Genomic DNA, 13640 nt, shown 5'->3' with positions numbered 1-13640 from the left:
TATGCTCTTCCTACTGACATTGGGCATTACACGAAAGCCTTCTTGCTCTCTGCTTGCTGAATGACTTTTACCATCCAGTTTATGTTCTACTTTCTCCATGAGGTATTTTACAACCTTCTGAATCTAAATTTCCGTAGTAATGAATATTTGTTTAGCTCATTTGATCATTTTAGACTTATTTGTGTGTGGATAGAGTCTTAAAATAAATAATCCCTAAGTCTGTTGTAAATTATTATATATATCAGGACCATTAAAGAGTAAAATGTTCTCCACTAGATGCACTTTTTTATGTGTGTGGTAAGAAACACTTTATATTTACTAAGTTAACCACTTTTAGGTGCACAGTTCAATAGTGTCAGATGTATTCACATTATTGTGAAACAGATCTCTACAACTTATTCAGCTTGCAATTGTGAAGTTCTATTACCTATTAAGCAACAAGCTTTCCTTTTCCCCTCTCCCTGGGCTACCACCATTCCACTCTGTCTTCATAAACTTCACTACTCTAGATATCTTATGTAAGTGGGGTCACACAGTTTGTCCCTCTGTGATGGGTCCACTTCTCTGAGCACAGGGTCTTCAAGGTTCATCCATACAATAGCTTTTGAGAAGACTTTGGTGTATGTACTTGTTAATTTGTCTAGCATTTCCATTTCTTTGGAATGATCACTTTATTACACATTTCCATTTTTTCATTAAAAACCTTTATTGTTTGGGCTTTAATCTATGTATTTGTACTTATGTCAGAGGGACATTGTATTGATCTCTTGAGTGTTACTGAGAACAAGAATAAAATAAAGCAAAGACATGATGCACTGCAGGTCTCTGAAATCAGGGAAGAATGGAAGTGATTTGTGATTATTTACATTTTATTCTTTTGTTAAATGTCTTTTCATATACTTGTCAGTGAACACCACTAAAATTTATGCCCCAGTAAAATTATCAGTTATTCCTGTCATGTATCTTTGGGTTCATTTATGGATAGTAAAACATCTTTTATGTTTAAATCCATGCACACCAATAATTTTCCTTGTTTCTAACTAAAATAATACTAGATCTCCTTCCTTTCATCTTAGTATCCATTATAGTGTCTAGCCCAGTGATAGGGATAAACTAGCTGCCTAGTAAGTATCTATGTGGCATCTCTTTCCCTACTGTGAAAATGATGTTTAACCTGACATAAAAATTATTGCAATGAAATATATCATGCAGAAAACACTAAAGACATAATTATGCATATTGGTCATCTTTCCATTTCTAAGCCCTGTCAGTCTTCCCTAAGGCTATGGTACTTGATTCTTTTATAGAGAACACCCTGCCACAAGAGGGTTGTAGGACTGGCTCCCTCTTGTTATTTAGATATCAGCCTAAATACCATTTAATCCATGGGATCTCACTTGACTGCTTAATCCAATAACATTGACCCTTTTTAGAGTTAACTTTTGTCCACCTATTTTTTTCTTATAAGACTTATATGAAACTATGTTTTTCATTTATGTGTTTATGTTTTCTCCTTTCTAAAAGGTAAGCTTTATGAAACCCTATTTTTTTGTTATTCATTATTGCTATACTTCTAATACCAGGACCAATTAGATAATAAATAGTTGCTGCATTAATAAGTGACTGATGTACACATTATTAATTATAATATTACATTTTAAAGAATAGTACAGAGAGATTTTAGTAAAATGAAGAAACTAGGCACAAATACAAACTCATATAATACACATTGTGTGTGTATATATATATATGTACTTTATATACATAAAAATATAGAAACATTTCTTTTTCTTTTTTTTTTTTGAGACATTTCTATTTACCTTTCCAAAAATGCTTAATCTTTTGGAGTCAATGTATGGCTGTTTCAGTAAAAATCTGTAAGGAGAAAAATAACACTTATATTTTGAGTCAAATACACATGGGAATTCATTCTTGGCACTCACACACATGCACACAAAGAAAACCAGACCTCCAAGTAGAAATAATTTAGTGATTGGAGTTCTATTTATGTTCAAGGATCATATATTCCAAAACCTTGCTACTCAAAGTGAAGGTACAGTTGTTTGTATATCACCTGGCAGGTTGATACAAATGCAGAATTTGGGGCTCCATTTCAGACCTACTGACATACATTTTGACAAATCCTAGTCAATTTCTGTGTATTGTTTTGAAGAACCTACTTGATTTTTTGGTCACTCATGCCACCATGGGAATGGGAATGGTATCTGTGAAGTTCAAGAATTGCAGTTAATTGGGAAATAATAGACACTGTAGATTATTGTAAATAAATAGTAGAGTGGTTTAATTAAGGTCTCTCCCATTTTTTAGGGTGGGAGGGGCAGAGAGAGAAGGAGAGGGAGAGAATCTTAAGCATACTTTAGGCCCAGCACGGAGGCCAATGCAGGGCTCAACTTCATATCCCTGAAATCATGACCTGAACTGAAATCAAGAGTTGGATGCTTAACTGACTGAAATACCCAGACACCCCAAGGTCTCTCCCAGTTTCATAAATTCAAAATAAATTTTCATTCCGGGGGTAGATATATGATAATTATTTTATATGGTGCTAAGAGTGAAAAATACTTGAAAAAATGATATAGTCTTTATGACTTAGAACTTTCCATTCAGTAAAGTAAATTAGTATTAATGTATCATATACCTAGCTTCTGTCATTATAGGAAAAACAGGAAAATGTGCACCCACTTACTTCACAGCTGCTATTTGGTCCTTTACTTCCACTGAACCTAACCTTCGATGAATCTCCTGCAAAATTTTCAGGCCCTGGAATCCACTTCCTCTGCCATCAAATCGTGCCGTGATGACATTATCTGTGTCAACAAGTACTGAATCCCAGTCAATATGGAACTTATCTGTAACCAGCTGGCCTCCTGGTTCTTCATCCCTGTAAATACCAACACATTGGACCAAAACATGAGGCAAAACAATTGGCAATGTGGTAGAAAGTTTAACTTTCACACTTAATATTTAAAAAGTTTGGAAAAGACCTATGTGGGTTATTAAAATTTCTGTTAATCCTTCATAATAGACCTGAAAATATAATGCTATTTTCCTTTGTAAAATTTCAAATGAAAAATTCTCTAATGGGCTGAAAAAATGAAAAAAAAAAAGATTTGAAGATGTTCTAAGAGAATATTTTAACCATTTTTCAACTGAGAGAACTGAAGAAACATACATTCACTTTTCATAGGCATTTCTTTTTTTAATTTTTTTTAATTTTTATTTATTTATGATAGTCACAGAGAGAGAGAGAGAGAGAGAGAGAGAGAGAGAGATAGGCAGAGACACACACACAGGGAGAAGCAGGCTCCATGCACCAGGAGCCCGATGTGGGATTCGATCCCAGGTCTCCAGGATCGCGCCCTGGGCCAAAGGCAGGCGCCAAACCTCTGCGCCACCCAGGGACCCCTTCATAGGCATTTCTAAAGAATGATAATCAAGTTGACATACTGGACCACTTTATTGAATTTCTTCCAGACATTGTGTTTTAGAAATATCTTGCAGATGGTATACAATGCCTAAAGGATCTAATAGAGATCAGAACCAGTTATGGAGACTTAATAATTGTTTATTAACAAGCATTAAAAAAGACAACAGACCCAAAATGAAGTGTCTTTTATAAAATTCCTCCAAAACTTAATACCTAACCTAATTGCAATGTCATCCTCTCCCATGAGTGGAATTTTAAACCAATCGCTTTGAAATTTCCTGATCTGTACTAGTGAGGTAATCTACATGTTAAGACCCCCTCCCTCTCCTGGCTCCCAACTTCCCCCTTAAGGGAAGGTGACCTGGGCTGAAACAATCTTTTGTTTTCTTTTGCTAAAAGCCTTCTGTTCCATCCCATTTCTGCCTATAAAATCTTTCCATTTTTTACAAGTCCATGGAACTTCTATTTGCTGAATGGGATGCTGTCCAAATCATGAATCATTGAATAAAGTTAATTAGATATTTATATTACTCAGTTGAATTTTGTTTCTTAACACAAGGAGTGAAAAGTCCTAAAGAATTTCTGACACCAAAGAAAATACTACATTAATATTCCCTGATTTTTTTTTGTTTTGTTTTGTTTTTGTTTGTTTTTTTTTTGTGATGGAATTCTCACTAACGAGAATTTAAGCATATATTGAGGAAAAATTACTTTGTATCACCAAAGTTAACAAAAAAAAAAAAAAGAGATGCATATATTTGAAAAATTTGAAAGCTAGAAGTAAAAAAGGACACACAGATTATAAAGCATGAACTTTGTCTCTCAAAGGGTAGGGTATACAATCTTAAAAAGTCAAATTACAGTGGTACAATGGTATCCTCTTTTCTAGAATATAAAAAAGCTAAGACAACAGCCTCTCATAAAATCAGATTTAGATCCAAACCTAGACATAGTTCAAACATGCATTTATTTGTCCTTGTGATAGATTTAAAGATCATCGAGCATGCAAGGTTCTGAGAAAATCTCTAGTTTTATTTGAGCTGCATACCAGAAATCTTCACCCTATTTACTCTCCTGTAAAGACCCCAAACTCCCTTGGCTGCATTATGTAAATATGTTGCTGAGAAGCACCAGTACATACCAATACACAAAATAATCCTCATCAACGGGCTTTTAACATTATCAGATTTGCTAAAGAAAATAACTTCTAGGCAGCAAATAGAATTGAACAGATACAGAGGCTGTGTGAAACCCTTGAGTTAGGTAAAGGAGGAGGTAGGGAATGGGACAAAATATAGGACAACTAAAATTTACTGGATGCTGTTATCGGCTATGTTTTGTCTTTCGAAATCCATATGTTGAATCTCTAATGCCTACTGCCTCAGAATGTGACTGTGTTTGGAGATAGTGCCTTCCCAGTGGTCAGTTGAAATGAAGATATTAGGGTAGGCTGTGACCCATCTGACTGGTGTCCTTACAAGAGAAAATTGGGATACAACAGAGATCTTAAAGACCTGAACCATGCAGAAGAAAGATCCTGTGAAGAGGCAGCAAGAAGGAAATGAGCTGCAAGCCAAGGAGAGAGGTCTCAGAAGAAAAACACACCTACTGACACCTTGCTCTTAGACTTCTATTCTCCAGAACTGTGAGAAGATACATTTCTATTGTTTAGGATAACCAACCCTGGTAAGCTAATACCAATGTCTTTTGTGGCTTAAGTACTTAAGATCTGTTATTTTATTTACTCTTCACTACCGAGATTTATGTAACCTTTCTGGGGAATAAGTTGTCTTTTGTGTGGCTTATAAGTGTGTTATTATTCCTGTACTATAAGTACACTGTGCCATCAAAGTGTCTTAGTCATGATCTCCCCCCATCCTCTAAATCACACAATTAATGGTGACCCCATGATCCAAATCTAAATCTGTATTGTCCTTCTGTGGTGTCTGTGATCTTTAGCTCTTGTAATTTTATTTTTTAATTTTAATTTTTTAGTTTTTGCAACATTACCTCTTTACCAGATTATTGCAAATTGTTACTACACATATGCACGTGCTTGTGCCTAGAATTCTAATTGTCTATTTCAGAACCTAAGTGTGGAGTTGCTATTTTTTCCAGATTCCCAGGTGACACTGATACAACTTGTCTGTCATTTGAGAAATATCATGAATCATTATGCCTGGCACATTATGCCTGAACACTGAAAATTCTATTGAACTAATTCTTTTCAGGAAAAGTAGACTCATGTGAGGTTTAAAATGGAAGGACCTTTAAAAGCCTTCAGTTTACATAAAGATACTATATTTTGAAGCTTGGGGGATTTATTGCAAATATTAGAGAGTAAAACATGATCCACAGAGAATAAGCTATAATGATTAACTTCAGTTTTTAAGCTGAATAAAAATATGGCTATCTGAGTCACAGCTTTACTCTGAACATGGATAGGCAAGACACTAAAACTCCAAGATTCAGTTTCCTTATCTTTAATGATGGCAAGATAGTCTTGTTTTCCTCAGCTTTGCATGCATAAGTGACATAATTAATATATTTGAAAATACTTTGTGAATTATAGTAAGCAATTTAAGACAGTTATTAAATTCATGAAACAATAGAAACTGTTACTATTCTTTTGTTTGTAGCCAGTGTTGCTTATTTTGAGCATATTTCCTTGCAGTTAGAAATGGAGAACTGAAAAAAAAAAAAAAGCCTTGGACCAATTGTCCAGAAATTAAACTGGGCAGTGTCTATGGATAAATGTATTGTCATGTCATATGAGATATTATGTCAGATGGACTTCTAATATAAAAAAAGTGTAATCCACAGATCCTTTGGAGTGATTATTAGAGTGTTGTCCATTATTAAGGCAGAATTTTCTAGTCTAACACTGGTAGCAGCTCTAAGGTAACATTATAAAATGTTTTGTTGATGTAGAAGATATAATTTTCCAATGAACTTATTGTTCACAGCTATTTAATGAGTTCAAAGCTGAATTAAGTGTAGACAAAATGTTAAGTCACAGATATTTTATGACATTTTAAAAATACAGTTTAAAAGCATGTCTTTCAAGCTTAATGATTAATAAATAGTTGTAGATTTTTATAAACAAAAGCCTTCAATCTCTTACTAAGGCTTGCAAAACCCAGAGAAAACATAGAATTCTGCACCATAGAATTCTGTATTTTCTCTAAAGGGCCATTTTTAACTTTTCAACCTGTTTTTACAAGTTTTCAGTATTAGAATACACAATGATATCAGTGCATTACCAGCCAATGACTTTAACACATTTTTCCATCTAGTTGGGTTTGTTGTTCTATTTTGGTGCATGCTACAGTCATATCTATTTCAAGATGAGTTATGAAAGAATATGAATTGGTTATGTAGAATTGGCAAGCTTCAATTTATTTGATTCCTCTTTGACATTCTGAATGTCATCTTCATCTCTTAAAGCTCTAAGTGTTTATTATTTTTAAAAATTTTAATTCAAATATAGTTAACATACAGTGCTATATTAGTCTCAGGCATATAGTCATCTTCATCTTTTTTTACTATGGTATTTTGTTTTACTCTGTTTCAGAAATTTCTGGGGGTCCATTGAAAGGAGGGTATTTCAAGGCTGAGAGTAGGGACATACAATTTTGTTGAAGGTTGTGGTAAAAGACAAGTCCACCTGTTCTAAGCAGTGGAAAGACTGTAGCAACATGAAATGTGTATTTTATAACACAGGCAGCAAAATTAAGACTGAACTTTTCTTAAGAGTTAAGGTCTTAGAAGGCAGTCTTCATTTATTTCAAAACCTTCAGCACTAAGTGTGTCTGTATGGAGAGTTCAGGATATGAGCATATAATAAAATATAGAAAAGAAAGATGAGTAAACACATAATATCCAAAAGGCCTTTAGAATGACAAAACAATCTTTATGACTAACCAAAACACCATCTATACCAAAATTGAATTCAAGCGAACACCAGCTAAAGCGTGCAGACTACATGCTTGGTCAGGTTCACAAATTGCTACTTAAATCCATGTAAAGAGAACTGAAGACCTATGTTTTGGTCCTGACTTGGTTAGGATATGCTGAGTTACCCTGAGTAAATTATATGCTGTTTTTATTTTAATTTTTTTTGTAATAAAATAGTTTTATGTTGTAAATAGTTAAGATAACCTGCAGTACACTTTAGAAGTCTTTTCCTAACCAGTAAAACTTGGTTACAATAGATGGAAGGAAAATACTTTTGAATGAGTACACTTTCCTTGACTAATCTATTGCATGGCAAGATTTCTTTTCCTATGTGGTAGAACTTTAAAATTGCTATACTAACAGCTGTGTATCTGTCCACTGGGGTGTGGAAGGGAAGGGGCATAGGGGACTTAGTCATCTGCTGGATGATTCAATAGAAGGTGAGTTTGACATAGGACATTTGCCTTAAACAATATTTGTCTTGCCTTAATCTGAAATTTATTTAATAGAAATTTATAGTTAGTGATGGTTTGGTTGTAGCATTAAGTTTGACCTCTTTCAAGCAATACATGCATAGAGATACATACATTGGCTAAGAGCTTCTTGACCAATTCCTTCTTTTTCTCATTTTAAGATCCTTAGATTTCTTCTCATGGATGGATTGCCCTACATACAGAACAGTAGAATGACTTTTCTCATATATTTATTAACTACAACATGAGAAATAACATTTTTTTTCCTGTCAGAGAACTATTTCTCATCCACATCCCTATCTATCTTCACTAGGAATATCACTTAATATCTGCAACTTTCTGATCCTGTGGTTTGTTTATAATATAATTTCTGACTGAATATCTTTTTCCCCCTGAGTTATAGGGAAGTATTTGATAGGTCAAGGTTATTCAGGGTTCTGCCTAGAGCCATTCTTATACTGGCAAAGCCTGTGTTTCTGGTGGTGGTTATGATAAGGCCTAACTGATAATATATACAAAATTAGGCTTATCAACAAAATTCTCAAATTATATCTTTAACACTTGTGTCCATATAGTTGAATTCACAGATCCTGTTCAGTATTAAACCTTTTAGAAAAATGGCATTAATCCACTGGGATTAGGAATTACAGGGATGTGGGGTGCCATCCTGGAAAAGGTATGGCTGTGATTAGGCACTAAAGCTGAACAGAGATCAGACTGCCCTCCAGGTGGACTTGCATGATCACTACTTGTGGACCATGCTTTTGTACTGAAACTGTGAACCTTAATGATAGGCTTAGTTCGAAAATTGTACGTTTAGGCCACTTAGTTTTGAATTTCTCTATCCTTGTGTGTTTTCATATGCTTTTGGGGGGTGGTGTAGAGTTCACGTTCACATGTTTCTGTTGTACCCGTGTTAAATGACTTAAATTTTGTAAAGCAAACTATGAAATAAAACTTATCCACTGGGGGGAAAAAAAAACTGAGTTGAGCCCAGATCCAGTGGCTTTAGCGAATTTAGGTAATTCCTGAGTCTTTGTAAAACAACAGTCAAGTTTTTCTTCTTTTGTTGGGCCTAAGGAAAAATTCAGTTGCATTAAAAATCTTCTACTTTTTTTCTGGATTATATAATTTGTGACATCGAAATTAGGTCTTCTTTCTAAGTCATTTTTTTCCAGTAAGCTTTCCTTATATTCAAAAAGCTATTGAGACACATAATTTAATGGTTTTTTTCTTGATCAGAATTTGGATCTCTGAATGTGGGAGGCAAAAAGGGATCTTTTCATCCTTTCCCTACTCCTCCACTCAATCTCTCCCCTTTCCTCCTATTTGTTAATAGAATAAGCTTCCTCATATCAGGGTCACTTTCTGTCCCTGATTCTTCCTTGTTTTGAAAGGAATTCAGTCATATTTTTCTTTGATATCTCTTGAATAAAAGCCAGAGATTGTAGCCTTAGCATGACACAAAAACTGCATAACAATTACCATTAATGAAGAAAAAGCAGAATCCAGTTCATTAAATCAAGTTATTTCTATTGTAGGATGCCAAAAAAAAAAAAATGAAGAGCTTATCAGAACGCAGGTTGAGATACTGAACAGCATGGTTATTAATGAGCCAGCTATAAAACTCAAAAATGGACTGTTAGTATTATCCACACAAAATTAACCTCAGGATAAACATCTTAGCACATGAAAATATTGGAAGAGAACCAACAGCAAAGGGCCTCAGGGATATCTCACAGATAGAAATTGTGCAATAAAATGGGAGCCAGTTCCAAGCTCCTAATCATCTCTGCTCTCAGAGTCTTACTACATTAATTCTTACCCATTGGCCAGTTTCCATTTGTGATAATTTCTGACAGAGTGGCTGAAGCGGTAGAAAGAGAAGGGGGTTTGGTGATATTTACCTTCAGTTGCTGGGAATGACTATATCATTCATCACTGAGGTAGACCAGCATTTGTTCCACTGCTTTGGATCTCTTTAGAGAGGGCCAGTCAAAAGTATGTTTAGCACATTGTATTAACAGATCAAGAACAGGAGAACTGGCCTTATGCTACATGTGTATATAACTGTTATGTAAATCTCTTATACAGCAGGTCTGCTTTAGATATTATAATACAAAATATTTTATATGTTGGCTTAAAAAACATAGGAATTTTCCAAATAAAAATAGAACAAAGCATGTGTATCTTAAAAAAAAAAAAAAAAACAGCAGCAGCAGCTGACCATCTCCAAAACAGTGTCCTATTTTTTCATTTTCTAGTGGAGAATACAATTCCCCATGGGACTATTGCAAATGTTAACATGGAGGCAAATAATACATGGGCTATATGTCAGGGATGACAGTGGGTTTCTAATATAGGAAAGTATGACAGTTATATACAAACTTTGAATCTGCATGTTATCCTCAGTGGGACATTATTCCCCTTCAATAATATGTGGTGGTTATATGATACATTGTGTTTTTCCTAATTATGGAATCTGGATTCTAGAAGCCAATCAATTTATCAACTGGAAAATATGCCTGCATAAATGCAGGTGATACTCAGTTTACTTTATGTGTTAGTTAAATAGAAATACTAATGAGTGCTAACTATGGACAGTTATTAGAAGAACCATTTTACAATTTAATAAACTGAGACACAGGTAAAGCAACTGTAAACCATAGATGAATAACCCAGATAGATCTTTGAGAGAACACAATTATAAAAGTAGACCTCAGCAAAACATTAATTTCCTATCTTTGACATATAAATAATTACATTCTTAACTTAAAAAGATTTTAGAATTCTTAGCTGAAATAGAATTAAGAAAATAAGATTTTGAAAGCCTTATTATTATTTTTTTTTTACCAAGTTCTAACTCTGGGCCTTTTCCTGAATTTATATAATATCTTTTTAATGTTTCTTACCCCTAGAATTGTTTAGAGAAAAGTAGTAAAAGTCTGAAAATGTACCTTTTGGCTAAGTGTTAACAACTAGTAGATGTCTGACAGGAACACTCTACCAACTACTTCTGATTACAGCATCTGCCCAAGCACTCATCGGACTATGAGAAGAAAAGTAAAATGATGTGTAAATATTGTCTGGTAAACTGAATGATATATAGATGATTTCCCCATGAATATCCATATAAAGATATATATGTTATGTTTACATATGTCATACATATATGTCTATATATGTATAACACTTTTTTATACTTTTCATTCTTAAAGATGCAGTTGGTTCTGTCCAATATGTGTTCATTTGGTATGATATATTTCATGTGATGGATTAAAAGGGAAATAATGCCAACATAGATTTCACTATGGTTTTGGCACAGATTTTCAAAGATGTTAATATTTGAAGATAGGGAGATACTTTCTTACAATGAAAGTGAAAGCTTCAACAATATATTAAGAAAAAAAATGAAAATCAGTAGAATCACCTTGATTTAGGGAAGTTATGGATGGCATAGTAGCTCTCAAAATCACTAGGTCCCTCTATGTTGGGCTCTTTGGTGACAACTGAGAGTTCTAATTATAGAGTTAGCAAAGCCATGGACTAGAATAAGCAGTGGATGAAGGGCACACCTAGATCAGGTTTATAATTTTTTTTAATTTTTTTTTATTTATTTATGACAGTCACACACACAGAGAGAGAGAGAGAGGCAGAGACACAGGCAGAGGCACCGGGAGCCCGACGTAGGACTCAATCCCGGGTCTCCAGGATCGCGCCCTGGGCCAAAGGCAGGCGCCAAACCGCTGCGCCACCCAGGGATCCCAGGTTTATAATTTTGATTAAAATAATATGATAAGAAATGGCTAGAAGAGAATGCCCTCAAAGAGGAAGTGCAAATGCCTACTTCCATGCTGAAAAAAAAATACAGTAATTCTAGGTAAAAATGTTATTTATGATTTAACCCTACAAGTATTTTAATAGGCATATTACTGTTTATGGTTTTGTTTTGAAAGTTTAATAGTTCTGAGTTTCTTCCCCAGTCTCATTTCTCCTAGATATCCTATAAATTTTAATGTGTGATCTTGTTTAATACTTATTTCTTTGGAATATACATGTGATGTTATAAGAGACAGGCCTTTGCTTCTGGCAGAGCTTCTCATTGTCACTGACACCCCTTAACTCTGCTTTGCCTATATGCTGCATAGCTTTATATGAGTCATAGTACATTTTTATATTTGAATCAAACAGGAAGAAGGGATAAGAGACTCCTTGAATAATGTGTCATTGATGTACTCTAACTTGGGGTTTTGTTGGATTACCAAGGGAGAAAGCACAGTATCTCATCATCTCTAGTTAAAATTTTCAAGGACACATTAAATTACTAACATTTAATATTCTGTCATGGATTTTAGAAACAAAAATCATTAAACTACAAAAAATAATGATTTAAATAAAAGTGTATTTTTACATTTATGACCTAATATATGACCACTGAAACTTTAAAAACAGAGTAAATTAGCAAGTATTTCTTATGAAAAGCATTTTGTAGCATACCTTTATATATAAAACATACCTGTAGGTTTTAAACAATATCATTCATGTGAAACTATAATTCATGCCATTCATATGAAATCATTAATATCTGTATTAAGAGAGGAAGAGAGCTAAAATGGTATAAATATCAAAGTCATAGAAGTGAATTATATATTTTTCTCCCTCTATGTATAGATCTGTCAATTTAAAAGAATCATCAAAGAGAATATGATAATTTTTACATTATATACACATTTTGTAAATTTATAATTTTTTTCATGTGTCACCTTCTCAAGACCACCACCTTTGCGTACACTTTTAAATAGTACTAGGAGATTAATACTGACATTTACGGTGCATTATCTATAGATTGTGAAAGAACAAGGTCCAATTTGTTCAAGGTTAAATGGAACAACAATAGCCTTCTCTCCTTCCATTACCTAGATTGAACGCCACTGTCTTTTCTTAATCATTTCATCTGCATTTCACTGTGGGTGAATTTTTCATCTGCTTAAATGTGGAAGGTTTAAAAGAATGAGAAAAATCAGAAACTTAAAATTTAAGTTTTGACCTGTATTACATGACAAAGCAATAATAATAACACTTTAAGGCAAGTACTAGCTATCTCTCGTCTATATACATTCAATATATGTGTTAGTTTTGTAAGAACTGAGAGTGAACTATATATTTGGCATCAACAGGTGGAAGGTCAAATAATGTTACAGGTTTTAGAATATATGCATCTTTTGGGAAACAAACTTCTGACCATCTCAAAAGTATATGAATCCACAAAATAAATGATGGATATAAAGATTTTTCAGAAAGTGAACATTTTAGTTGGAATTTTATGAAATAGTCTGGGTGAGAATTTTATCTCTCATGTGGAATATCTAGAAACTTAATCATGCATCTTATGATAATTATTTTATACCAATGAACATGGTACAGGTGGAAAAGTCTACATCCTAGAGATTATTATAAATTTAACTGGGAAGAAAAAATCTCTAAGAATTTTGTTGTACTGAAGTCTCCATTGATTCTGGTCAGCATTTTTGATAATTTTCCAATAAAAAATTAATCAATGGGCTATGCAACAAGATAGAATTAAGTAATAAAAAGAGCAGCTTTTTGATCCAAAAAAGAAAGAAATAAAACTTGGGTTCCAACCCTAATTTTATCCTGCTCAAAATCTTAGAGATAATATACATGACCTATTTTAGTCACAATTTCCTTGTGTTAAATGAAGACAATGATATTCATCTTGCATGGTTTCTGTAAGGTTTAAA

General features: G+C 33.7%; 1 protein-coding gene across 1 annotated transcript in view; it reads right to left on the bottom strand.

Annotated features, from left to right (window-relative positions):
• Positions 1 to 13640, bottom strand: part of DPP10 (dipeptidyl peptidase like 10) — a 599711-nt gene that overhangs the window by 15221 nt on the left and 570850 nt on the right. Inside the window, exons 20-21 of the mRNA XM_055316192.1 lie at positions 2708 to 2902; positions 1821 to 1875 (exon numbers count right to left, since the gene is read on the bottom strand). Of these exons, the coding sequence (XP_055172167.1) occupies positions 1821 to 1875; positions 2708 to 2902 (250 nt within the window). The remainder of the gene's footprint in view (positions 1 to 1820; positions 1876 to 2707; positions 2903 to 13640) is intronic.

The sequence above is a fragment of the Nyctereutes procyonoides genome, unplaced genomic scaffold, assembly GCF_905146905.1.
Source record: "Nyctereutes procyonoides isolate TBG_1078 unplaced genomic scaffold, NYPRO_anot_genome, whole genome shotgun sequence".
NCBI lineage: Eukaryota > Metazoa > Chordata > Mammalia > Carnivora > Canidae > Nyctereutes > Nyctereutes procyonoides.
Note: the sequence above shows the minus strand (reverse complement) of the source record. Positions and strands in the feature narration are given on the sequence as shown.